Here is a 25,989-nt window from a genome sequence, read left to right as displayed (position 1 = left end):
AAATGCCTTACAGCCGGGTCTCATGAAGGCATTTCCACAACTGAGGCTCCTTTTTCTGTGATAACTCCAGCTTGCGTCAGGCTGACACACAAAGCCAGCCAGTGCAGCTACTATTGCTGTGGTGAAACACCATGACTAAACAAACAACTTGGGGAGGAAAGGGTTCATTTTGCCCACACTCCCATATAACAGTTCATCATCAAAAGCAATGAGGATAGGGGTTGGGGATTTAGCTCAGTGGTAGAGCACTTGCCTAGCAAGCGCAAGGCCCTGGGTTCCGTCCCCAGCTCCGAAAAAAAGAAAAAAAGAAAAAAAAAGCAGTGAGGATAGGAATTCGAGCAGGACAGGAACCTTGAGGCAGGAGTTGATGCAGAGGCCGTGGAAGGTGTTGTTTATTTGCTTCTTATGGCTTCTTTCACCTGATTTCTTGTAGAACCCAGGACCACCAGCCCACCTCCCTCATGTGGAGGCCTCTCCCTCACAGATCACTAATTATGAAAAATGCCCTACAGATTTGCCTACAGCCAAATCTTATGGTGGCATTTTCTCAAGTGAAGCTCCCTCCTTTTCAACAATTCTAGCTTGGGTCAAGCTGACATGAAACTAACTAGCACAGAGTACTTGCTACTTCTGCAGAGGACCTGAATTAGGTTCCTAGCACCCACGCTGGGTGACTCATAACTGCCTTTGAGTCCAGCTTCAAGAAATATGATGACCTCTTCTGGCTGCCATGCCAGAATATATATATATATATATATATATATATATATATATGTATGTATGTATGTATGTATGTATGTATATATACCAGCAATATCAGTCTGAGAACTTCTTGTGCTACTAGCTCTCTCATTGTCCTCTCTGTTCTCACTCTTCACTTTTTTTTTTTTTTTTGGTTCTTTTTTTCGGAGCTGGGGACCGAACCCAGGGCCTTGCGCTTCCTAGGTAAGCGCTCTACCACTGAGCTAAATCCCCAGCCCCTCACTCTTCACTTTTAAGAATTCGTGTGATTACAGGGGAGGCACCTATTTACTCTAGAACAGTCTCCCTACTTTAAGCTCAACCGATTATCAAACATGGTACGACCTCAAATTAATTCTCCGTTTCTAAGTAAGGCAATGTCTTCAGTTTTCTAGGAATTAAGACAAAGTGTCTTGTGTGGCATGATACCATTCTACCTGCACAGAAATGCATCTTTTGCAAAATGGATTTAGATTGTGTTGGGTCTTTCTTTTCTTTTTTTTTTTTAAGTTGGGATGGTGGTTGTTTTTTGAGAGCGTTTCATATGTAGCCCGAGTTGGCATGGAACTCAGAGCAATCCTTTGGCCTCAGATTCCCGAGTTTAGGATTGTAGTCATGCACCATCACACCCAGCCTCAAATTTTGCTGGTGTGTTTTGATGTTGAGCTGGGAGGTTTGTTTATCATGGTGTCACATTTGAGTACCTCTCTAGTACTATGGGGGAGGAAGAAGAGTGCCTGGAGGGGGTGCTCAATAAAGGGCTGCTGCTCTGTAAGGCCCCGGTGCCTTGTTGTGTTATTATCAACAACAATAAAACTAATGACAAGGTCCCTCCCTGGGTGTTTTGGTTGAGTACGTCCATCTGACCCTCAACAACCTGCTGTGATGTTCAATGTTACCAGACTACTGTGATGTGTGTCGTAATGCCTGTTTGTATGAATGTATCTATAGACTTATTCACACTAGAGTTGGGCATCAAGGGTCATGATACACATGCAACAGTGGTCATGATACACATGGTCACAGGCAGGGACAAATAGAAGTTTTTTCCGAAATTCCCAAACTCCAGGCAGAAAGGCTTGGAAATGAGAAAGGGGAGCTAGGAAGAGGAGAACGGGAAGAAAGGGGGGAGATGAGGAAGGGATGGTGAGAGAGGTGAGAGAGGGTACACGGAAAGATCAGAAAAGAAGGCAGAAGGGAGCTCCCAGGGTCTGCCATTTCAATTTAAAACAAACAAGGTAAGTTGATTCCCTTCTGTAGCACGGTCAGAAGATCTAGGTATGGTCCTCCTTTGATGATCCAGGTCTCTGGGTCTCTGAGATCTTTTTAAATAAATTATTGTCAGACACAAAAAGAAAAAGGGAACAAGAAAGTTGAAAATAAGAACACAAAGGAAAGGGATAGAGAAAATGGAAACCAGGAGAGAGATGGGGGACTGGGGGGTGGGAGAGAGAGAGAGAGAGAGAGAGAGAGAGAGAGAGAGAGAGAGAGAGATGCAGAGCCTGAACTAGAGATGCGGGTGTGTGTAGGCGCCTGCCTCCAGCTCTTCTCCCAAAGCCTGCCGTGTACCCAGACCTTAATAGGCAAGGCAGGAGGATGGAAGGCAGAGAGGCGCCAGGAGTGACAACCACACGCCAACACTCAAAGGCCTGCCAAAGCCACACAGTCCAGTACCAAAGCTTCCGGGCCCCCAGCCCCCAGATGTAGGTGTGCCAGCCACCTGGGATGACTCATGCCCTGGCAATCTGGGCACGCATGCCAAGAGCGAGCCTGGGCATCCTGCCCACCAAAAGCACACCACAGGCCAACGGGGAGATTCACGTTCTTCAGGGACTCACTCACGGGGGCTACCAAACCCAATATTGCCACCTTGGCCATGGCGCATGCCCTGGTGCTCACCTCCGAGGTTCAAGAACCTAGGTGTCTCAGTCTCCACACCCTGCTCCCCCAAACCCTACTAGGGAAGCGGGAGAACCAGATGAGGCATTACGCAAGGTCTGCTGTTTACCTCCTGCACGGGGCCTCCTCCCTCCCTATAAAACCTGACGTGGTGAGGAGACGCTCTGAGTCCGCTCTGGGTAACCAAGGCAGCCCGGGAGAGGGGTAGATAGGGGGTGCAAAGTGAATGAGGGAGGCGCAGCGAGGGGCGTCGAGTCAGCACGCAGCGGGCGTGGTCCGCCACTTGCGAGCTCCGGGGCGGCTGCGAACTAGGTTGCGTCGGGACCCCTGCTTTCCATGGAGGTTCCCGAGCTGGGCCCGGGGTTGGTGGAGCGTCTGGAGCAGCTGGCGACGTGTCCGCTGTGCGGGGGCCCCTTCGAGGACCCAGTCCTGCTGGCGTGCGAGCACAGCTTCTGCCGTTCGTGCTTGGCGCGCTGCTGGGGGTCCCCGGCGGCGCCCGGCTCGGAGGAGGCGACCCCGTCCTGCCCCTGCTGTGGTCAGCCGTGCCCCAGACGCAGCCTGAGGTCTAACGTGCGACTTGCAGTGGAGGTGCGCATCAGCCGCGGGCTGCGTGAGAAACTGGCCGAGCCCGGGGCCCGGACCGGGAGACGACGCGGCGGCCGCATCCCCACCATGGGCTGCCTGGATCCCCAAGGAGAGGTAAGGCGATCCGCCTTCACGGGTTCTGATTGTTGGTGAAGAAGAGGTTTTGTAGGTGTCCTAGCAAAGGTGGGAGCCGTGCTTTTCGCTCTAAAGCCCTAATGGATATGTAGGTAGCAGATAACTTGGCACCGGGAAAGCAGAGGCAAGAGGATTGCTCAAGTTCAGTTTGGTAGACATGGCGAGTTCTATTACAGGAATGAATACAGAGAAAAAGAGAAAGAAATTTTAAATAAAAAATTTTAAGAAAAGGAGAGAGAAGGGGGAGGGGAGGGAGAGGGAGGGAGAAAGACTGGCCAAGTGTTGAGTGAGTAGTTTGAAAAAGGAGTTGACACTTGGTCAGCAGGGGTGGGGGTGGGGAGCTGGATAGAGAGAGTCTTGTCAGAGCTGGAGGGAGGTGGCTGTAGAGGCAGAAACAAGCTGGTGGCATTTAGTACGCAGAGTCCCCTAAAGATCTGAGAAGCCTCCTGCAGAGCCGGGGGTGGGAGCCAGAAAGGGAAGTGAGATGCAGACACACCGGGGTTAGGAAAAGGAGGCGCCCAGGGAGGGTGGATATAGGACCGAATGTTCAGAGAATCAATCACTGGAGCCAAAGTTGACACTGGGTACAGAAAACACTGGAACCAAGGTTGACAGTGGGTGTAGAAAAAGCACGAGTGGACGGGTGAGAAATTAGGAGACTGGCGTGTGTGTGTGTGTGTGTGTGTGTGTGTGTGTGTGTGTGTGTGTCAAATTCAAATGCCTGAAGTGAGGCAGGGGTTCCCCTAACAAGCCCTAGCCAGAACCGTAGGTTGTTATTGTTCTCAGCTCCTCCCAGATCCCCAGGCACAGGCGGAAACAGGTGGAGGCTAGGTCCGGGTGAACAGCTGGCAGATCTCTTGCTAGTCTCCACGTTGCAGCCATAAAGTTTTCCACTAGGCCCTCCCTGAGCCCCTTGGACATCAACCACTCCTATTTCTTTATGGTCCCTCAAGACCATCCATCTGGCTTTTTCCCCCCTTAGCAGACCTCCAGCCCTGGGTCTGGCTTCCGCCCTTTGAAGGCTTCACAGGCCTAATTAGTATAGGTGTAATTGCTGTCCTCTCTTCTCCTTCCTGCCACACTGGCCTTCCTCTCTGGGCATCAGAAAAGAGGGATGGAGGAAACCCAGTGTTTGGAGGGGAGAGAATCCAGCGCCCTCTTCTGGCTGCCATGGCTCTCTACGAAATCTATGGGGCCTCTTGGGACACCTCTGACTTCAGGGGCCTGAGGGTACAGAGACATAATAAAACAAAGAGCCCAATAAACGCCATTGAGCTTTAAAGACAAGAAGGAAAGCAGCTTTATTGTTAGGCTTTTATATAATAACTCTTAGCTCAAGGAATATGGGTGTGTGTTTCCTTTTTGTGGTGAAGGGGTGGATGTTTGTCTGGAATATACTCCGGAAACTAGAGAACTGACAGAGAGCATGGGCCTAGGGAGATCAAACAAGGTGTAAGAAGTAGTTATGTTGAGGCTATGGAAGGATGGAGAAGGCCTATATAACATTCAGGATGAAGAAGGTGATTTTGGAATGAACAGAAAAGTCATGAAAGGAGAGGGGAGAATGGAAGAGATAGATAGAGCAGAGTGGGGTGGGTGTGGATGGGGGAGTGTTGGGAGGGTGGTTTTAAAAGGTGGGAGGGTATCAAGCAGCCAGAGCTCACCTGAGGCGGAGGGGAGGTTGTCCCACAGTATGAACTCACGCCCGTGTTTTCTTCTGCCCGTCCCAGGATATGAGAAAGACATGGAGACGGTGAGTTCCATTTTTATTGTTTCTTCCTTTCCACTACCTACAACATAGCCATGACCTTCTCTCCAGGCCCATATCTTTACCTCCACATACCAATGGGCTTTCCGGAGTGTAGCCTCACCTATTTCTGTGACAAGAGAGTGGGTTAGGAGTCGGGATCATCAGAAGCAGCATCGGAAGGCAGGGATGCTAATAACTTCCTGACCCTTCCCTCATCTTTCCAGATTCGATGTCCCGGTACCCAAGTCATCTAACTCAGAGGAGGATCTCCCTGAAGATTACCCCGTGGTAAAAAACATGCTTCACAGACTGACAGGTGAGGAGACAGGGAGCGGATCATAATCTATGCTCTGTTCGCTCCCTCTTAGCTCTCAAAAATGCTCAAGTCCCCTTTGGTATCAGTTTTGACTTCCTACAGCGGGAATAATGAAGTGTCACAAACGGGTGGCTTGGACAACGACCGTCTGCACTTCAGAGTCTGAGGGCTAAGGAGAAATCTGTTCTGTGCTCTCTCCTGGCTTCTGGAAGCTTCAACACTTCCTTGGTCCACAGATGGTCTTGCCTGGGCTTCCTTCTAGGTACCTGTCTCTGTGCACAAGTGTCTCCTCTCTCTTTTAAGGTAGAAGTCATACTGCATTAAGGCCCACAGTAATAATCTCTTTTACCTGATTATCTTTGTGAAAATCATTTTCCCACGTACACACACACACACACACACACACACACACACACACACCCTTTTAAAGAATCTCTCTCTATGTATCCCAGGCTGGCATGGACCTCTTGTACCTCTGTTCATTGCCTGTAATGGACTGAGGCTCTGCATATGTAACTCTATGCCTGGAGAGGAAGCACAGTGTAACCCGGAACAATATCCTTAATTCCTCAGATCGCAGCCACGTTCCCTCATGCTTTTGTGTACCTCCAGACAGATCACTCTCGGGAATTCCTGCTTCTACCCACTCCCATTCTCAGAAAGGGGTCAAGACTCCAGCATCACCTCTACCCCTTCTGTGTGCATTCCCAAGGTAGTTCTTCAGATGTTGCACCCCTTAGTCACCCCTCCATCCTACTTAATCCAAATTGCTTATAGTTCCTAATCCACAAGTATTTTCTTAAAGCACCCCATACCTACAAGGCCAGTGACTCTTTCTGGTCCCTTCGGCAATCTCTGTATCTCCTCTGACCACACCTCCTAAAGAAATGGGCGTGTCCTGTGAGGGTGAATGGGCTGGTTTTACTGGATACCTTGGATTCTTCTCCCTTTGCCCTTCCTTTAGTCACTTTGGTTCCTATCAGGTATCAGTTTCTCTCAGGTATCAGTATCTCTTAGTAGTCTTGCTGACCTGGCTCCCATACCCCATCCAGATGCCGAAGATTCAAGGTTTTTGTGTTGTTGTTGTTGAGACAGGATCTTACTATGCCTAACTGGCTTGGAACTTGCTATGCAGGCTGGCCTCGAACTCACAGAGTTCTGCCCTCTGCCTCCCGGGTGCTGGGATTAAAGCCGCTACAGTCAGTCGGCTTGCAGATTCAAGTATTAGTCCTCATTCTCCTTAGAAGTCCTATCAGCCACTCTTCCTCCAACACCACAAATCAACCTTCCCTCAGGTCTGCATGCTGGGTTCCTTGACCAAGTCCAGTTCCTTGTCCAAGTCCAGTTCCACAAAAGTGGTTGTACATCAGAGCACAGAGTGGCTCTGTAGCTTAGTCTCTTCCGATCCCAGTCGACCTTTGAGCTGCGCACATCTTCTGAGTACCTCTTCTCCACTCTTCTCTCTCTGGATTTAAGAAACTTCTCATGTGATATTCCCCCTGTCGCCTCTTCTGCAGCTGACCTGACGCTCGACCCTCGCACTGCACATCGTGATCTGCTCATCTCCTCTGACTACCGCGGCGTGAGTCTGGCTCCACCCGGAACGCCTGTGCCGCTGGACAGCCCCGAGCGCTTCGATCGGCTCCGGGCTGTGTTGGGTGCGCAGGGCTTCGCGTCAGGTCGCCACTGCTGGGAGGTGGAGACCGCGGAAGGCGCGTGCTTCAGAGACTCTCTGGCGAAGGATGAGGACGCAGGAGAGAGCTGCTACGCTGTGGGCGCTGCGGGGGAGTCCGTGACGCGCAAGGGCCTCATCAAGCTGTGCCCATCCGAGGCTATATGGGCCGTGGAGGGCCGCGGCGGCCGCTTGTGGGCGCTCACGGCTCCAGAGCCCACTCTACTAGGTGGCGCCAGGCCCCCGCCGCAGCGCATTCGCGTGGACTTGGACTGGGAGCGGGGTCGTGTGGCCTTCTATGATGGCCGCTCATTGGACTTGCTCTTCGCCTTCCAGGCGCCGGGCCCGCTCGGGGAGCGTGTCTTCCCACTGCTCTGCACTTGTGACCCCCGCGCCCCACTGCGTATTGTGCCAGGAGAAGCCTGAGCTTCAGGTCTCTAGTTCCTATCCTAGCCTAGTCTGGATGACCTCGAGGTTACTTCTGTTCGGTGCAGTAATCCCCACATATCTCAGCGGCCTTGTCTGTGCACCCATTGGAGCAGGAGTATTAATAAGCACCATTTGCCCACTCATACTTTCTCCCAAATCAAAAGCTCAACTGGCTTGTACATCCACCCGTGCCTTTAAGCCAGCCTAGAGCTGAGTCTCCATGATCTAAGACCTTTCTCTTGTATCTTTTTTCTGTACCATTCTAGGCCAGGATAGAGAAAGAGGCTCTGTACCACCAGTGTTGGGAAACAGTCCTAATTTACCTCCAATCCCAAAAGGCTCAGGGCCTGATCCACAGCAGGAATTTCCTGCTCTTGTCCACTCTTGAGGATTCTCCTCAAAAAAAAAAAAAAAAAAAAAAAAGTCCTCCAAAAACAAGACACTTAACTCATAGCTAAGACACTCAGCTCAGACCTGAAGCCTAAAACATAAATTCTGGGATGTGTATGCAAGCCAGTCTACCTTCCATTTATGACTGTTTCCTATGCTAGTGGCCTTTTGCCATGAACACCCTCTTGGAACTTTATCTTGCACATAAAAGAACTAATGGTGCTACCTCCCTTCTCAGGCTGGGGGCAACTCAGACATCCCAAACATTCTGTATAGCCCCCATCCTTCCCTTGTGTATAAATGGGCCTGTATTTAACACGTTGTGCAATGTTGGGTTATTTATTTTGTGCATCTGTGTCAATAAATGAGATCTAAGTGGTGCCGTGGGTTTTGCTGATCTCTGCGCTGTGCACAGCTGGAGCCTAGAGGATAACACCCAGGTCCCAGCACCAGCTGGGGAGGCTGAGAGAGCAAGACAGCTGGGTTGGCAGACTCCAAGGCCTAGGAAGGAAAGGGTAGGAGTGCACTGCAGGGGCCTGTCCCCTCGTCTCTCTGCTTTCTCCCTCCTTCCTTTTAGGGAGTCCGGCCGCCAGGACACCAATGCTGAGGCTCAAAGATTAAAGGCTGAGAGAATCGTTGACTCTAGGTCAGTGGTCTCAGCTAGCTTTGTCAGAAATGTTATATTCAAGACATGACTACTTTTGGTTCCACTTCCCATCAGAGGTGTGAATGACAAAGACCTCTCCTAACTCCTCTGGAGAGCCAGAAGGGGTAAGAGGAGCAGAAGGGCCAGGGAGCCCTATGGTCTCCACACAACCTTATATCCCACAGGCAAGAACTAAGATTTAGGAAAACTGCGTCAATGGAAGAACCACAAGCCAGGATTAATATGCAGAGCTGGGGTACAAGATTGCCTGGAATTTGATTGGGACCCTGGCAGTGAAAGCTGGGACAGTTGGAAACCCAGTTGAAGTGCTTGGGACTCAAGCTGAGGGTGCAGGTGGCCAAAATAACTGGATCCCAGGACAGGTAGTTTGGCAGTGAGAACAAAAGGGATAAATTGGGACCAAGATGCCTGGATCCCAGGCACAGGGGCAAACTGTAGGGAAGAAGGGGCTGGGAGAACCCAAAGCCTGGGTTCTGGAACAGCAGCAAGTCAGAATTACAGGGTCTGTATCCGCCCTCCTCTTCCTCTTCTCAATCAGGCAGGAGAGGGAAGAAGGGGGCGGGAGAAGGGACCAGACCATGGGTTAAGTCCCCATGTCAGATGGATACATTTGGGGCCAGGCAGACACATGAATGGTGAGAGGGATTTAGTGCTGCATAGGTCCTGGAGGGGGCTGAGAGGGATCAGGAGGCTGTGGAGGAGTGGTTGGGGTGGGTCCTGGGGTTGTAGGACGCCGTCCTTTGCGGTGACCCCGTACACAGTGCGTATGACCACAGCCTTCCTCTTCATCCTCATCACTCTCGGTGGAGCTCTCACCAAAGGCCCGAGGTTTCTCATAAATACAGCAGCCTGCACGGAGAGGGAGGACGCCAGTTAAGAAGGATGAAGAACATAGTGCCCGGTCAGTCTCATTTCCACCATGTATGTTCAGAAATCCTCTCTCAACCACTGTCTCCTCCTACTTCCTGGAATCCAGCTGCCTTAGCCTCCTCCCCAGGTACTCAGGTACCTATGAGTCCTGTCTCCTCAGAGAGTTGGAGGCACCTGCCTTCCATGCTGCCATGGCTCCCCCAGCCCCCACCCCCAGGCTTTGGTTCTGCAGAGTTTGACTCCCACCCAGTTTTCTTTCCAACCAAGAACTTGAGGGGCTGTAAAGCACCAGAATCAGAGATGGTGGCCGGGGCCCGCTGGACCCCCCCGCCCCCACACACACACTCACATTTCGATGAGCGGCGGCCCATATGCTCATTGTCCACAGTGTCACTTGACCACTCCACCTTCTTCTCTGGCTTCCGTTTCCGAAGTTTAATGGTTAGGCTCCGATTCTCCTGCAAAGTTAAAGAGGTATGGGCCCATCTAGCTCACTTCCTCTTGACTTTTCCCGTTTCCCATGGAACCTCCTCTTTTGTCATCTGTGGCTCAGTCAGTAGCACGCACCATGCCCCTGGAGGAGCCAGGTGCTGGGAGTCAAAAAAGGACATGTGTTTAGCCTGTTTGTGGGGAGTATGGACTCCTGTTCTCGATAACCAATAGTATGCAAGGAAGACAATTCTTAACCTAGGGTAGATGCCAGCAAATCTGCAACGCAGGACACAACGCTCCCTGTTTCCTCTTCCACATCACCCTTGGTGATATGAATAGTAGGACTGTTATTTTCCCCTTTTCCTGTGACTGATCTTTGACCTCCCTTTCCTCTCCACCCCTCTGATTCATGTTCGCTCTAAAGAGATTGAAGGCATGTAATCCAAGCATTTAGTAGCTTCTACAACTTGGTAAAGCTTTTTTCTTGTGGAAAAAAAAAGATAAAGAAAGAAAGAAAGAAAGAAAGCAAGCAGGGATGGGAAACATCTCTGTTGGTAAAGTTCTTTTTTTGCAAGCATGAAGACCTGAGTTTGATCTCCCAAAATCAAGAAAACAACAACAACAACAACAACAACAACAACAACAACAAGAAGTCAGATGTGGTGATGGTGGTGCACGTTTGTAATTCCAGTATTGGAGAAGTGGAAAAAGGCAGATCTCTTGCTAGCCAGTCTAGCCTATTTGGCCAGCTTTAAAAAAAAAAAAAAAAGATTTTGTATCAAAGAAGAAAGGAAAGAAGGAAGGAAAGAAAGAAAGAAAGAAACAAACAAACTTATGCCAGGCTTGAGAAACATTTGAGATTGACTTCAGGCTACATACATCCACACACATCAAAATAAAACAAATATCCAAAATTCTCCTCCTACAAAGAGAGCCTTCATTCTTCTCTCATCTTCAAGCCCAGGGCTCCCTAATCGTATTCACTTATTCTTTAACACCCTGGCATCTCTGGTAATAATTACTAAACAACTAAGCCCCTTTCAACCCAGACATTATTAGACCCAGCGCATCTTTCTCCCTTTGAAAGCAATTTGGTTTTGCAAAGGCTGTTTGCTCATTTGCTTCTCTCCTCTCTGATATGTCAAAATACTACCTTCACCTTATTTTCTTGTTTCCTCATTCCCTCCCTCCGCTTTAACACGCACCCATTCCATGACTATCTATTGGCGAGCACTACTGGTAAGTACTCGTTCTGCACGCTTGCCTCCAAAACCATGCTTTCTCAAATGGCGTTTCGCTTCCTTCCAGTACCTTCCTTGGTCCAGTTTCCGTTTATTACGTACACAGACCACCACCCCAAGCCGTAACACCTATACTCTAATTGTAACTGCAGATTAAACAATCCTTGACGAGTCACTTGAACCATCTGAGCCGCTCCAAGCATTTCTAGTCACTTCCGATTTTCCCAGTAAGAGTAAACCCCACAGGTCCCAGATCCCAAACCCTCCAACTTTCCAGACCCCCATCCCCCTCCCAGTGCTTCCCAGACCCCTAAACAGCCCCCCTGCCCGCGTTTCTCACGGGCTCGGTTGTCACGGTAACCGTTGTCTCAGTGACGGTCTCACTCAGCCCCCCGGCTCCTGCCTCCGCCATGGCTAAAGCGAAAAGCGAGGAACCAGGATGAGACACCCCTCCCTTTTTCTGCGCCTCTGAGATCTAAGAGAACCGGTACACGATTCGGAGTAGAGGCCAGGATGCTCTGGCTTCTTAATCTCCCCTACTCCTCCAGGGCCTCTGCTTCCCCACCCCTGGGGAAAAACCTGTCCAACCCCACTTCCGGCCTTTCACTTCCGGGTGTGACGCATCCTGCAGAACCCAGTTTCTCTTCCCCAGCACCGCTCGGGCCAAAACAGGCGTCATCAGATTAGTTCCGCCGTAATGCAATAGAGCGCAGACGCTAAGGTTAGCAGAAGCTACGTCATTGTGGGGTGGGGCCAGGCGGCCCAGGGCCTAAGTTCATTGGCCGGTCAACCCTGCAGGCACAGGGGATGAGCTCTCTGTGCCCACGACGCTTCCCCTACCTGCTGTATCCTTGAGCGTGAAAAAAATAGGTGGGACAGGGACTCTATCTCGGCCAAATTCCATTTTACTATTCTGTCGAGAAACGGTTTTCCGGGAGCAGGAAATGCACTGGGGTCTAGTCCTCTCCCTGTTTGTTGATATCTCAGTGAGGGTACACTAAACCTGAAATTATTCGACTGTAGTAGGCCCTAAGATAAAAGTGTGAAACACCCAGACTGCTGTTTAGTTCTCTGTTTGAAGAATGCAAGGGCTAGATGCAGGGGGCAGAGTGAAAAATTCAAATTCATCTGGTTAAGTTCTGTTGAATCTTTCACCATCCGTCCCAAAATTCCAGTTTTTGTTTCCTTACAATGAGAAACTAAATTTAGATAGGATATATGTATCATATGTATACCGGTTTCGCTTTTTATTTATTTTTTTTTATTGGCCTTGTGATGGTTTACATTTAGGCTTACTGTGCTTGAGAGACCAAACGTGAAAAAAGGCCTTTAATTTGTAAGCTCCTAGCTTTTACAAGTTGTACCCTGGCAGCCCACTTACCTTTTTTTTTTTTTTTTTTAACCAGACACGGGGTTTCTTTGTGTATAGCCCTAGCCTCGATTAGTAGACCAGGCTGTCCTCAAACTCAGATTCATCTACTTATGCCTCCCCATGTACTGAGATTAAAGGCCTACACTACCACCACCCAATACATTATTATTCTGTTTTTTAAATTTTATATTTTTGCTTATTCACTTTATATCCTGCTCACTGTGTCCCTCTCACAACCCTTCTCCCATCCCCTCACCCCTTTTCCTCTGAGCTGGTGGGAGCCCTCCTGGGTATCCCACCCTGGCATTCAAGCTAGGTGCCTTCCATCCCATTGAGGCTAGACAAGGCGGTCCAGCTAAAAGAACCTATTCCATGTACAGGTAACAGATTTTGGGGTCGCCCCCACTCGGTTGTTTGGGACCCACATGACAACCAATCTGTTACATACGTGGGGGAAGGTCTGGGTCCAGCCCACGTATGATCTTTGGTGGTTCAGATTCTGAGAGCCCTAAGGGTCCAGGTTAGTTGACTCAGTTGGTCTTCCTGTGGAGTTCCTATTCCCTTCTGGGCTTGAAATCCTTCCTCCTATTCTTCCATAAGAGTCCCCAAGTTCCACACACTGTTTGGCTGTGGGTGTCTGTATCTGTCTGAGTCAGCAACTGGGTGGAGCCTCTCAGAGGACAACATGCACGGTATGTACTCACTTATAAGTTGATATTAGCCATAAAATACAGGTACCATGCTACATTACACAGACCCAAAGAAGCTAAACAAGAAGGCCCAAGTGAGGAAGCTTGACTCTAACTTAGAAGGGGGAATCAAATAGTCATGAGGCAGATGGAGGGAGGGAACTGGAAAGGAGGGGGATAGGTAAGGGAATGGGTTCAGGATCAGGTGCCAGGAGGGAAAGGAGAGATGGCTGGATGGCCATCAAAATGAACAAAAAATCTGCAACTAACGGGTGAGGAGGTGGAGGGTTGGGGGGCTCTCTCCAGGATGAGGGATAAGGGAAGGCACCCAAGAATCAATGGAGGTGGCCTTTGCTATGACTCACACTACACTGGGGATATGAATTCTGAAGAGCCCACCTCTTGTAGCCAGAGAGGAACCCCAGTGGAGCACTAGAGACACCAATCCATCCACAAAACTTTTTTTTCTTTTTTTCAGAGCTGGGGACTGAACCCAGGGCCTTGCGTTTGCTAGGCAAGTGCTCTACCACTGAGCTAAATCCCCAACCCCCATCCACAAAACTTTTAACCCCAAATTTACCTGTTCTGCTCAATGGCTAAGACACTAATGCTAAAATTAGACTCTGCCTACATGCAGGCAGAGTATATGTAATCTGGTGGTTTTTAACTTTATAGGCTTTGATGCTGCATCTTGGGAGTGCTCTCAGTTGCAGTCCTGGTGCCATGAGTACTTAATAAAGCCTCTTATTAAAATTTATTTATGATCCTTGGGAATCTCTTAGACCCACAACAGCCTCATGCCCAACTCCATTATTTTATTATAGTTTTTTTCTTTTTTTATAGCTGGATCTCTGTTTCACTTAAATTCCCTTTGGAATGAGACCGATTATTGGGTTTTTTTTTTTTTTTTTTTTTTTTTAGTTTTTTTAGCTTGTTAGGTAGCTCAGGCTGGCCCTGAATTCCTTGTCCGTCTATCCGTGACAGGGCAAATATCACCAGTGCCCGACCAGGACAGAAGATTTAGAGTGACACAGATAACGTCAAAGTTTCATAGAAAAATAACTTTAGTAAATTCGACAAGGGGAAGGAGTACTCTGGGTCGATGATCTTATTCTGAAAACAAAGCCTGATAACCGGAGGAGACCAAGAAGGCATCAAAGACCAGAATCTTCACGTCCAAGAGGAGGAAAGGACTGCCGCTGAGCTGCCAGAAAAAGGGGTCAAGAATCTTCCTTTTCCTGAAACCTATGGAGAAAGAAGACATGTTGTAGTTAACCGAAAAGGATTTCTAGCAGTCTGAGATGAGATCCAACCCATGAAGGACGTTTTTCTTATGACAGGGATGGGTGAGCGTCCCCCAAACCACCCTTTACCTCTAACCTCACGGTGACCAGTATCTAATTCTTACTATGAAGTATGCAAAGATTTCCCAGGACAGAAAATCACTAGCCAAGAAAAAGAAAAGGCTAAACTGTAACCCATAATTTTTTTTTTTAAAGGTTGTAGCTGGAAACAATAGGAACAGATCTTTCTCGAAGAACCCTATAAACGCTGGGAACGCTACCTGGGTTCACCCACACTGAAAGAGACCCAGAATTCAAGTCATAAAATAAGTAGCACACAGTCAAACATTGCAAAGCAAAACAATACCGTGAAGACATCAGCAGAAACAGACAGTATCAGATCCACAGAAACGGTGGATCTTAGAATCACCACACACACACACACACACACACACACACACACACACACACACACACACACACACACGTTTAATATACTTAACATACACATTTAAAGAATAAAAGGGGCAACTTTAAATGATTAGTGGGTGCAGAGAGTTGGCTCACTGGTTAAGAGCTCCTGTTGCTCTTGCAGAGAACCCAGGTTTGATCCTTAGCACCCACCTGGTGGCTCATCTAACCATCTTTAACTTCAGTCCCAGAGAGTCTGACATCTTTTTCTGACCTCTCTGGGTACCGGACATGCAAACAGTGCACTTACACACATGCAAGCAAGACACACACACATAAAAGTGTTAAGTGAAATGATTGAAAATTTAAAATGACTCACAAGCTAACTGGATGGTTCGTGACATTTGAAAAAAGTAGTAATGAAGGGGAGGGCAGAGGAGACGGCTCAGCTGGGAAAGGGTCTGTTGCACAGACATGAAAACTTGAATTTGGATTCCTGGGATCCATTTAAAAGTAAAGAAAATTCTGGGTGTGGTAGTCCACATGTACAGAATGGGCTCTACTAGATCTGGGAAACATGGGACAGTGGGAAAATGAATGTCCAAAACGCACTGACTGGGTAACCGGCCTAGTCTGAGCTCCAGGATCAGAGATTCTGCCTCGTAAGATAATGTGGAGAACTGGAAGTGGCGGCATACATTAATTCCAACGCTCTGGAGACAGAGGCTGATTGGTATCTGGAAGTTTGAAGCCAGTCTGGTCTCCAAAGATTTCTAGGCTAGCCAAGAATATAATGAAACCCTGTCTCAAAACACACACACACACAGAGAGAGAGAGAGAGAGAGAGAGAGAGAGAGAGAGAGAGAGAGAGAGAGAAATACCCAGTGTCTAACACTGGCTACCAAATATACACATGCACAAATACATGCATACATCCACATGAACACATAAATACACTACACCTACAACATTCTCCCCACCACAAACATACAAACTGAAGAGAAAAATCTGACATCTTTTTCTGACCTCTCTGTAAGAAAGATCTGGAGAAATTACCCAGAAGACTCTATAAACAGAAATGGGATGGAAAATACAAAGATGAGAGATGTGAAAGTCTAATAAGAAATTTGAGGACATGGGGGACAAGCAATACTGGAATGGGATAATGGCTGATATATTTCCAGACTGACAAAAGGTAAGTCAAGTCTCAGCTTGGGAAACCTAAGGGACTGGTATGTGGTTGAGCTGGTAAGAGTGCTTATATAGTTCTCCCAAAGCTCAGAGTTGGATCCTCAGAACAGTTATGGTGGCACCGACCCGCCTGTAATCCTTGAATCTCAGAGGTAGAAGCAGCATAAGAAGATTAAGAAGAAGAAAAACATTAATTACAATTCTAAAGAGAACAAATACAAGAGAGCTCGGGGCACCACTGAGTGCAGAGCACTTCTTTCACATGCCTGAGGCCGAGAATTAAAGCGGTACCCCCAGGAGAAAGGAAAACAACAAAAAGCAAAAGCACAGAAAGCCACACAATTATGTAGAACTACACAACAACCAAGACAAGACTGCTCCAAACCATCCAGACCACGTCCTTTGAATCATGCAAGATTATGTCAAGTCACTCCTTCACAGTGTAAAATTTCAGCATGTTGTCCAACTGTGCAGAACAATGCCTACTTCCTGTGCTTTAAATTTTCCTAGAAGCTTTGGTTTTCATTTTGCTTTGGTGACAGCCTGTGTAGCTCAGGCTGGCCTTGAAACCACGATCCTCCTTTTGAGGCACACATTACCACACATAGCTCTCTTTTCATACATCTTAATAGGTTTAGAAAACTAGCTGTAAAAACAGTAAGGGGGTGGGTGTTGGGGGGGCTGTGAGATAGCTCAACGCTTAGGAGGATCTGCAGAGGATCCAAGTTCAGTTCTCAGCACCCACATCCAAAGGCTCAGAGCTACCTGTAATTCCAGCTCCAGGGACCCAAGGTCTCTGGCCTTGGTGGGTACCTGCACGTTCAAATATGCAGATATAAACACCTACACATAACTTTAAAAGATAAACAGTCTTTTTAACAAGCCAGCTGCAGTGGCACATGCTTGAATCTCAGCACTCAGGAAACAGAGGCAGGAAACTTGAGGTTAACCTAGGCTGTATGGTTGAGAGTTCAAAGCCAGCCTGGGTGAGCTCTAAGTCTTGAAAAACGCCAAGTAAATAATAAAAATAAAAAGGGGCTACAAACCCTCCTCTAATGAACCGGACCAAATGAAATAATATGAGTCTGTCATTAATGTTGTTTTGCAAGCACTGAAAAGGGGCAATGGGAGGGGTAATCGTCTCACTTGCAGTTGATACAGGTATAGAAGACAGTCTGTCCTTCATCAGCTGAGCGCATCTGTCTGGTGTAGTATGCCATTCCCTCGTGACCACATCGGGAGCAGCGCCTGTCAACCTAGGAAGGAACAGAAGGGTTATGGAGTTCTAATCATAGTCTCTGCTTCCACATAGAAATCAGACTATTGCACTCCTTGGACATTCTCACGGAATGGAGTGCAAAACCAGGTCTCCCAATTCCCCTTTCCATTGTTCTTTTGGAGCTAGTCCTTATCAACTTACTACTGGTCCCTGGGATTCAGGTCCCTCATCCACAGACATAGGTATGACAGTCCCCAGTTTGTTGAACACTACTGAGGTCTTCACAACCTTCCCTCCAAAATCTGCACAGGAAGTAAAAATAAACAAACCAATAAAAAATAACAGTAGAAATAGCAAAAGAGGCAACGAATCCCAGCAACACTCTCCCAGGTGAGTCACGACCTCCCTTTGAGTTTCTTCCCTTGGTCAATGTCTCCCTAACAGATTCCTGTTCTGAGTCTCACCTCCCTAAGCCCAACCAGTGCTGAGGTCACCTCCATCGTGGACGTAGCTAGCATACCAGCCCCTCACCTCGCACATCGATGGAGAAGCCACAACGAGGGCAGATGACAGTATCCTGAACTCCAGGCAGCGGCAGGACGGAGCCACAATCTGGGCAGAAATCCAAGTCTGATTGAAAGTTGGAGCAGGGGCGGGCCAGCTCCATGGCGGATGAGAGCTGGGAAAGAGGAGTTTATTATTGAGGCGCAGGAGTCTGGCCTTGAAGGTGGTTCCTCACCGCTTCCCTAGCGGGAATTACCTGAGTCCTCCTCCCACAGGATCCTCTGACCGCAGAGTTTGGAGTGCTAGGAGCCTGGAGCCTCAGCTGCTGGGGAGCCTTGTGCGGCAGGAGGTAGGCGGAAGGGAGATAGAGTACAGATCCCAGCCGCGGGCTAGAGCGTCCGATCCCAAGGCGCCAGGCAGCGAGTGCGCCCGGCGGGCTAGAGCGTCTTCCGGGTCCTGGTGGCCGTTGGGTCGTGACGTCATAATTAATGGCGCAGGTACTCGAGGCCGCTTAAGGGAAGGAGCCGAACCTCTGGCGGAAGGGAATATACGGCGGCACGCAGTCTGGGACTATGACGTCGACCAAGTTAAGGCGAGTAGCTAGTGCTAGGCCACTCGCTATTTTCCTGCTCCGCACTAATCCTGGACTATTTGCTTTTGCAGGGAATCCTACACGTAGCAGGGGAAGGGGGCGGGAGCGTCCCCCTAAAACTGTACTGATTTTTCCAGAGCAACTGATACCTCTTGGATTGAGAGAACCGCAACTTTTGCTGGTTCCCGAGACCGTTTTGTTTTCCTTTTGCAGCCGCTCAGTAGTCAAAAGCAAAGCTAAGAAGCATTCTTTTGGGCCCTCCTGGCCGTTCGTCTCTCGGCTACACCGGCTTCCTCGCGTCAGCTTTGGGCAGTTCTGAGCACTTGAGTGAGTCAGCTTCGTAAGGAGTGTGGAATGGTGAGGGTGAGAGGGAGTTTAGGGATTTGAAGATGGTGCAACTGGTGTGACTAGGGCTCTTCTCTCCCTAGGCACTTGCCAGATGAGGGAGAGGGAGGTTAGTTATTAAAGCACTTCTTTGGATTTACTAGGAGATTGGTCTTGGCTTTCACTTGCAGACCATCTTCCACTCTCCTAAGCTCCCATTCACCCGTGTTTAAATACCTGCCATCCAGTAAGTGAACAATAGAGTAAATGTAAAGTCGTGTCGTTTCATTCACCAGAAGCGTACAAAGTAAGGAAAACGTATACTGAAGAAGGACCAGCTTGAAGACAGCGTCCCCAGCCCTCCAGCAGCCAACCTGATTACCATGCTAAGTCACATAACTACTTTCTAAAGGACATAAACTACTCTTTCATAGAAGAGACCCTCATCTGTCTTTCTGTGCACTTATTGTGAGATTAAACCCTGGAGAAGTAGTTAAAACCCCTGAGCAAGATGCCGGAGGACAGACCCTGTCGTTTTACTTAGGGGTGAAACTGGCAAAGCTCTGTTGCCGAGACTGTGATGGTTGAACTCTAAATTTTACCTGTGTCTTCTTTCAAAGTAGAAATTAGCCCCACTTTCCCTTTAAAGTTGGACATTCTTCAGACATCCACCGTGGTTTGACCGCTGCCTTTACTGCACAAGCAGTATAAGGCATGACGTTCCTTTCCCATTAAAAGCTCTGTCTGTCCAATACATATTTAGCACCTGTGTAAGGGTTAGAGCTGAGACCAGACTGTGTAGTTGAAATCTGTGTTCTCTCTTTAATACAGATGAAAAGTTAGAATATGGAGAAAATACACTAGTCGGTGCTTGAACCAGAGATACAAAGTCTACAGTATATAGCTCTAGATTTCATGGAAGACTGGCACACGCTTTAATAAAAGATACAGCATGTCTGTGTGGTCGTGCATCCCTTTATCTTAGTACTAGGGGAGCTGAGGCAGGAGGGTTGTGAGTTTAAAGCCATCTTGGGCTACAGAGCAAGGTCCAAGCCAGCCTCAACATGTAACAAACTTCTGTTATGGTTCATGTGTGTGGGGGTGCTCATGCGTGTGCATGCATGCCTGCTGGGATGGACCCCAGGGCCTCAGTAGGTAAGCCTTTTACGACTGAATTAAATCCCCAACCCTGAGATAGTTGTGAGGGAAAGATTAGCTACTGTGTGATAATGATTAGAATTTTGAGACTTATGATCATAGTACCATATTGGATGCCCTGTGCAAGAAATGAAAGTATCTGGCTGTAGAAATGGCTCGGTAGTTAAGAGCTCTGGATGCTCTCAGAGGACCCCGGTTCATTTTCCATCATCCATGCCACATGGATGCCCACAGCCATTTATAACTCCAGTTCTGGGAGATCCAATGCCTTCGTCCTACCTCCACAGTGGCATGCAAGTGTGCACAAACATGCATGCAAGCAAAACACTCACACATAAAAAATGTATTCTATAAAGAAGAAGTGCAAGGGAGGTGGCCATTATTTTTCGGAAGCAGGGTCTCATAGCCCAGGTTGACCTAGAACTCATAGTACTCTTGCCTATCCGCCTGTGTCTGGTTACAGTCACAAAACCTCCACATCAGGCTCTAGGATGGTAATTTTTTTTTTCAATCTCAAAGCAATAAGCAAATATCTAAGAAGGGCTTGAGAGATGGCCTACTGGTTAAGAGCACTTGTTCCTCTTCTAGAGAACCCAGGTTCAACTCCCACTGGTAGCGATAGCCAGCCATAACAGCTAACAGTTGTAACTCCAGTCCCAGAGAATCTCACACCCTCTTCTGGTTTCTGAGTGACTACATGCATGTGGTACATAGACATATGCAGACAAAATGGCAGTACACACTAAAAATAGAAATAAATCTTAAAAGAATATCTGAGAAGTCAGTGAGACAAAATATTAGGTATAAGAGCCTCTAATATTATGAAGCTTATCACTTGTAGAGTGACTATAGATACAAATAATTGATAATCTTTACAATATTTTTAGGGTTACTTCTTTGTTTTGAGTGTTTGCCTGAGTATATCTGTGTATGCCACATGCATGCACGCTTTGCGCCCATGGAGATCAGAAGGGGTGTCTGATTCATTACTGGAGTTATAGATGGTCATGAGCGGTCATATGGGTGCTGAGATGTGAAAGTAGCCAGTGCTCCTAATCACTAAGCCATCTCTCCAGACCCAATAGTGATTGATTTCTAAATAAATAAATAGATAAATAAATAAATTTATTCTTTTCTCATTTTTCATCCCAACTGCTGTTTCTTCTCCCTCCTCTCTTCCCAGTCCCTCCCCTCTCCCTTCAGAAAAGGGCAGGCGTCCCAGGGATATAAACCAAACATGGTATGTCATGTTAAAATAAGACTCAGCACATCCCCTCATATTAAGTTGTTAAGGCTGGACGAGGCAACCCAGTAAGAGGAAAGGGGTCCCAAAATCAGGAAAAGAGTTAGAGACAGTCCCCTGCCCCATATACACAGTTAGGGGACTCACCACCACCAAGCTGTATAACCATAACATATTTGCAGAAGACCTAAGTCAGACCCAGACAGTACCCCTTATTGTTGGTTCAGTTTGTGTGAGCCCCTATGAGCCCTGGTTAGTTGACTCTGTAGGCCATTTTCTTATGGTGTTGTCCTTGAGCCCTCTGGATCATACAGTCTTTCCTCCTGTTCCATAGGATTCCCTGAGCTCTACCTAAATTTAGCTGTGGGTCTCTGCATCTGCTTCCATCAGTTGCTGGATGAATGCTCTTTATGCTAGGCTCCAGTCTAAAAGTATAGCAGAGTATTATTTGGAATCATTTAATTGGCTAATTTTACTTTTGGTTTTTCAAGAGGAGGTCTTGCTGGGTAGTATTGGCTGTTTGGGAACTCACTTTGTAGACCAGAGCTGGGCTTCAGCTCACAGAGATGCTTCTGCCTCCAATGTGCTGTAATTAAAGGCATGCACCATCACACCCAGTGACTTTTAATTTTTTTTCAATAGTATTTGTTTCTATCCTAGGTCTTTGGCCTATCCAGCCTCTAGTCTCTTGCCCTCTAGACAGTGTCAGGCATGGGCTTTCTCTCCCATGATATGGTTTAAGATCTATGTATATGGGTGTTTTGTCTTTATAGCTGCACACCAGAAGAGGGCATTGGATCCCCTGGGACTACAGTTATAGAGAGGTGTGAGCTGCTGTGTGGATTCTGGAAATTGAACTCAGGGCCTCCAGGTCAGCCAGTGCCCTTAAACACTGAGCCATCTCTCCAACCCCCAATAGTGATTGGCTTTTAAGTGAATTGTAAAAATGAAAACTCCACAGAGGAAGGGAGAATCACTGTGATAAAGTGTAGTAAGAAGACTTAATAGAAACCAAGGGGCTTACCTGTAAAGGGTGACTTACCTGTAAACGGCAGGTAGCTGACATTTACTGAGAATTTGCCATGTAATCTGTTTATACTTTAGCCATATTCATTCTTTATGACCCTGAGAGGCAGGCCCTTTATATCTACCTTTTATAAATAAGGAAATTGACATGGAAGGTAGTTGGCTTTCCCTGTACCATACGTTGAGGAAACAGTAGAATCGTGGTTCAATTTTATACCTGCCAGTCCTCAAAACCTTTGCTTTTGCCTATAGTTTGAGAGTTCCCAGCCTGTGTGCTGGACAGCTTCAGTGGCTGACATGCGACCTCACAGTAAACTGAGCTTTGAGCAGGAATGACTCATAAAAACTTGGTGGTCTTCACTTGTGGTGCCATCAGCCTGATAAACAAACCCAGAGGGCCACAAAACTCTGCCTGCAAAGTTTCATCAGGGACTAGTCTCAAAATGGATTTAGGGTGAAGGATGATTGACTGTCAATCAAGCAGAGGGCCAAATGATCAAACAGGAATAGAATTTCAGTACAAAACAAAGCAAAGATGCTGTATGTGCTGATCGAAGCACAGAGGGCCTGGCTGGACAAAGTGCAGAAAGACAATGAGTTGGCCAAACAAGAGACTAGAATTATCTCAGAAGACAAAAAGAGCGTTGAAACTGAACCATATGGCCCGGGTGTCCTTAGGCCATCCCTCACCAAAGAGCCTGTTTCGTCCCTCTACCCGTGCCAAATAAATGATTCTGAGTGGTTTACACTGAGTCCACAGAAGAGGTATGCTTTTAGTTCACATATAAGAAATGGTAGTCAGATTTTCTGCCATGGGAAATGCAATGTTTTCTCAATGGAGAAATGGCCCCTGTTCTTGGCCAAAACATTGAGATCTTTGACTGGGACAACAGGTGAGCAAACATGGTATCTCCCACACCCCAATTTATCTTTGCTTTTTTATCTTTTAGATTGGCTTGGGCAAAAGAATCCAAAGACCCTAGGATCTCAGAAGGTCAACGGTCTCCTCTAGAGAAAAGGATCCTGGTAAATGATCTGTACTCTATAGTGTGGAGCTACTTAGGAAAGGGACCCAAGGTTTAAAATCCTTCTGCACAGGTGACCCTTTGAGGCAGCACTCAGCTTCCACTCTTGTAAATTATTCCAGACCCATATACTTTCAAAACTAGTTATTTACTGGTGATAGACACTACATACTTTGAGAACACCCAGGCTTGCCTGGGAGTATGAGGCATAAAACTTAAACTGTTACTCCAAAGAAAATAAAAGGGGTAGGTGGATGTGTGTTTGCCTGCTTTTGACTTGAGAGTTCTGGGATTAAGGTTCATGTTACCACTCCTGGCCCAAGACTCCTTCCTTCCTTCCTTCCTTCCTTCCTTCCTTCCTTCCTTCCTTATAATAGTACTAGGGCAGGCAAAGTTCTTTTAAATGTGTTTCAAGGAAAAATTACAAAATTCTGAAACTCACTTTGACAGAGGTTTGGTGGTGTGCATACAACAGCAGCGAGACACTTGCTAACTCAGAAGTACCATGAGGAGAGCAAAGCACTCTGCAAGGAGCAAGCTCATTCTCTTGACTACTGGCTTGCAAAAGCAGAGTCATATTATAATAAAAGAATAGTTGACATGATGAAAAAAGACACAGGTGGTGAAACAAAGACAAAAGTGGAAGAGGAGCCACCACCACCACCACCACCACCACCACCACGTACAGAGAAACAGAAGCAACATTATTGGGTACCTGAGAGAGAGAAGAAGCAAATAGAAAGGCACATCCATAGAACAAGCCAGGCCAGAGAATTTAAGGACAAACCCTGGAAACAGACACAACTCCTCAGTGAAATAACACTACCCAAAATTATGCTAGAGAGGCAGAGCATCCCAAAGGCTCAGAAAATAAGACAGGCACATGAGAGAGAACTGCTCCAAATTAAAGATCATCGGGAGCGAATGATTCGAGGAAGGGAACTTCTACAACAAAGGCTCAAAGAAAGAACCTTGAGAAAAAGCCTGAGCCAGATCCCACTTCCTGAGAAGCATGATCAAGTAAAGAAACAGAGTAAAGAGTTTGAGAGGGTAGTTGCATACCCACTTTTCCAGCCATCCAGTACCAGTCGAATTAAAGTGGATATTCTTATGGAAAAATCTCAGGACGAAGAGGACTTGAGCACAATCATAAGACCTTTTGGAAGGAGATTCTTAGCTGTACCACCTTTTCTGAGAACACAAATAGGAAAAATAAAGAATCCATAAAGTTTCAGAGCTTTGCTGGCAGAACCATGTTTCTTTTCTCTTTCTTTGGGGTTGGGGGGTTGGTAGGGAGTTTCCCTGGCTGTCCTCCAACTTAGAGTTCTGCCTGCCTTTATCTCCCAAAGCCTAGGATTAATGGTGTGCACCTTGGCCACCTGGCTGAAAACGTGTGAACATGTTTCTTATGTGAATCTGTCTCTTGTGTTCTGGTTGTCTGGGTTGTTTGTGTTTGTTTTAAAGGTTTATTTATTTAATATATATGAGTAGTCTATCTGCAAATACACTTGCATGCCAGAAGAGGGCATCAGATCACGTTAGAGATGTGAGCCACCATGTGGTTGCTGAGACTTGAATTCAGGACCTCTGGAAGAGCAGCCCTACTCTTTACCACTAAAACACCTCTCCTGCCCCGAGTGGTATGATTTCCATTACACACATACATCGTTAGGAAACAGTCTGGGCTTGAAAGTTTGCCTAGCTATTTTCTAATTGGTGTTCAAATTATCTTTTCAAAAATATCTAGATTATATTTGTGTTTGAGTGGTGTATTGTGCATTGCATATGTTCATATGTGCATGTACATGTACACATCCATGTGTGCATGTGCGTGTGTGTCAGTGTGGAGGTTAGAGGTAGTTCCTATCATGAGAGTCCTGGGAATTCAGCTTAGGTCATCAGGCTTGGCAGCAAGAGCCTTTACTTACTGAATCATTTCACCAGCCCTGCTTATCATTCTGTTAAACATTGCTTCCTTATTTATAAAGTAAGAACAGCTTCTTATGGGATTTTTTTTGAAGAATGAAAAACATTATTATGTACTGTTGTTTCATAGATGTTAGCTCTCCCAGCTGGGAAGGCCTAGTTGTTCAGTAATGGCGAAGGAGGAATTTTTCTCATTTGCCCAGGTCTTTGGTTCCTCCTGCTCCCAACTTTCAAAGTTATCTTAATAATGTTACTACAGCTTGATATAATCTTACTCTTTGGTGGATACTTTGCTTCCTTCGCTAGAGAAATACCAACCAGGCCCTAAAATTCTGACTTGCAACATATAACTTATTCATCTGTATGTAAAGTTTAACTTTGAAACTCTTCCTCTGTGCTATCTATGTGTCATTACTGGAGATGAGGGGATGTTTCGTGAGATGTTTCCTGGGGAGACATGAATAAATGTCTACTCACCCCAGATGAGGCATCAGTAATAGACCCAAGAACATTTGGACAAAAGTCCAACTTGGTAAGCTAGTTAGTGATTGGGGTGCCTTACAGGACCGTTGATGATCAAAGACAGTTCTGTATCACCAAAAAGTCTATCTGGCATGGGTGATGACTTGTGAAGGCTGCAATACTGTAGCTGTCTGCAGGGCTTGCTGATACCAGATCTTTCAGAAGAGTCTCTCTCCAGTCGTCATTGTTTGGGGAGGATGTAGACAAAGATGGGTTAGGCCTCACTTATGGTACCTTACGCAAGTACTTCTGGCTGCCAGATATGGAGGCTCACATGTCTCTTCCTAGCACCCCAGAACAAGGAAAGAAGGACTGCAGAGGCTCTTACATGGATTTGTGCTACTCTCTTCATTGTTGTGACACAATACCCAACAGGA

General features: G+C 47.1%; 4 protein-coding genes across 9 annotated transcripts; 2 read left to right on the top strand and 2 right to left on the bottom strand.

Moving 5' to 3' along the window:
• Positions 1-2,806: 2,806 nt before the first annotated feature.
• Positions 2,807-8,296, top strand: Rnf39 (ring finger protein 39). The gene is made up of 4 exons (NM_134374.2): positions 2,807-3,339; positions 5,091-5,113; positions 5,335-5,426; positions 6,944-8,296. The coding sequence occupies exons 1-4, from the start codon at positions 2,977-2,979 to the stop codon at positions 7,522-7,524; spliced, it is 1,059 nt and encodes a 352-aa protein (NP_599201.1). The 5' UTR covers positions 2,807-2,976; the 3' UTR covers positions 7,525-8,296.
• Ppp1r11 (protein phosphatase 1, regulatory (inhibitor) subunit 11) lies at positions 8,233-11,740 on the bottom strand. Of its 3 annotated transcripts, none has more exons than NM_212542.3 (3): positions 11,468-11,740; positions 9,804-9,912; positions 8,233-9,433 (listed from the first exon to the last, which is right to left on the bottom strand). In NM_212542.3, exons 1-3 carry the CDS (start codon positions 11,537-11,539, stop codon positions 9,231-9,233), a joined length of 384 nt encoding a protein of 127 aa, NP_997707.2. In that variant the 5' UTR covers positions 11,540-11,740; the 3' UTR covers positions 8,233-9,230. The 3 variants fall into 3 exon arrangements, with proteins under 3 accessions (NP_997707.2, XP_038954399.1, XP_006255932.1); XM_039098471.2 differs by having other exon boundaries at positions 8,241-9,433; positions 11,151-11,739; XM_006255870.3 differs by lacking the exon at positions 11,468-11,740 and adding an exon at positions 11,092-11,465 and having other exon boundaries at positions 8,241-9,433.
• A 2,494-nt stretch (positions 11,741-14,234) lies between these two features.
• Positions 14,235-18,153, bottom strand: Polr1h (RNA polymerase I subunit H). 2 transcript variants are annotated; one of them, NM_001166300.1, is made up of 5 exons: positions 18,053-18,153; positions 17,824-17,971; positions 17,494-17,594; positions 17,220-17,329; positions 14,235-14,433 (listed from the first exon to the last, which is right to left on the bottom strand). In NM_001166300.1, exons 2-5 carry the CDS (start codon positions 17,957-17,959, stop codon positions 14,409-14,411), a joined length of 372 nt encoding a protein of 123 aa, NP_001159772.1. In that variant the 5' UTR covers positions 17,960-17,971; positions 18,053-18,153; the 3' UTR covers positions 14,235-14,408. The 2 variants fall into 2 exon arrangements, with proteins under 2 accessions (NP_001159772.1, NP_998732.1); NM_213567.2 differs by lacking the exon at positions 18,053-18,153 and having other exon boundaries at positions 17,824-17,990.
• On the top strand, positions 17,968-24,415 carry Znrd1as1 (ZNRD1 antisense RNA 1). Of its 3 annotated transcripts, XM_008772699.4 has the most exons (4): positions 17,968-18,145; positions 18,294-18,388; positions 23,090-23,165; positions 23,615-24,415. In XM_008772699.4, the coding sequence occupies exons 2-4, from the start codon at positions 18,369-18,371 to the stop codon at positions 24,389-24,391; spliced, it is 873 nt and encodes a 290-aa protein (XP_008770921.1). In that variant the 5' UTR covers positions 17,968-18,145; positions 18,294-18,368; the 3' UTR covers positions 24,392-24,415. The 3 variants fall into 3 exon arrangements, with proteins under 3 accessions (XP_008770921.1, NP_001382085.1, XP_006255939.1); NM_001395156.1 differs by lacking the exon at positions 17,968-18,145 and having other exon boundaries at positions 18,265-18,388; positions 23,615-24,412; XM_006255877.5 differs by lacking the exons at positions 17,968-18,145; positions 18,294-18,388 and adding an exon at positions 22,675-22,904.
• The last annotated feature ends 1,574 nt before the right edge of the window (positions 24,416-25,989 follow it).

This window comes from Rattus norvegicus, chromosome 20, assembly GCF_036323735.1.
Source record: "Rattus norvegicus strain BN/NHsdMcwi chromosome 20, GRCr8, whole genome shotgun sequence".
NCBI lineage: Eukaryota > Metazoa > Chordata > Mammalia > Rodentia > Muridae > Rattus > Rattus norvegicus.
The sequence above is the reverse complement of the archived record's forward strand: the minus strand, read 5'-3'. Positions and strand labels throughout refer to the sequence as shown.

Excerpts from the sequence above, each read along its gene's own strand:
- Ppp1r11 (NM_212542.3), bottom strand. The coding sequence starts at position 11,539 with ATGGCGGAGGCAGGAGCCGGGGGGCTGAGTGAGACCGTCACTGAGACA. Across the intron at positions 9,913-11,467 it reads TTACCGTGACAACCGAGCCC|GAGAATCGGAGCCTAACCAT; the intron begins GTGAGAAACGCG and ends TTAACTTTGCAG. Across the intron at positions 9,434-9,803 it reads GGGCCGCCGCTCATCGAAAT|GCTGCTGTATTTATGAGAAA; the intron begins GTGAGTGTGTGT and ends CTCTCCGTGCAG.
- Rnf39 (NM_134374.2), top strand. The coding sequence starts at position 2,977 with ATGGAGGTTCCCGAGCTGGGCCCGGGGTTGGTGGAGCGTCTGGAGCAG. Across the intron at positions 3,340-5,090 it reads GCCTGGATCCCCAAGGAGAG|GATATGAGAAAGACATGGAG; the intron begins GTAAGGCGATCC and ends TGCCCGTCCCAG. Across the intron at positions 5,427-6,943 it reads CATGCTTCACAGACTGACAG|CTGACCTGACGCTCGACCCT; the intron begins GTGAGGAGACAG and ends CCTCTTCTGCAG.
- Znrd1as1 (XM_006255877.5), top strand. The coding sequence starts at position 22,675 with ATGCTGTATGTGCTGATCGAAGCACAGAGGGCCTGGCTGGACAAAGTG. Across the intron at positions 22,905-23,089 it reads ACACTGAGTCCACAGAAGAG|ATTGGCTTGGGCAAAAGAAT; the intron begins GTATGCTTTTAG and ends TTTATCTTTTAG. Across the intron at positions 23,166-23,614 it reads CTCTAGAGAAAAGGATCCTG|AGGTTTGGTGGTGTGCATAC; the intron begins GTAAATGATCTG and ends TCACTTTGACAG.
- Polr1h (NM_001166300.1), bottom strand. The coding sequence starts at position 17,959 with ATGGAGCTGGCCCGCCCCTGCTCCAACTTTCAATCAGACTTGGATTTC. Across the intron at positions 17,595-17,823 it reads CTTCTCCATCGATGTGCGAG|ATTTTGGAGGGAAGGTTGTG; the intron begins GTGAGGGGCTGG and ends CTTCCTGTGCAG. Across the intron at positions 17,330-17,493 it reads CTGAATCCCAGGGACCAGTA|GTTGACAGGCGCTGCTCCCG; the intron begins GTAAGTTGATAA and ends GTTCCTTCCTAG.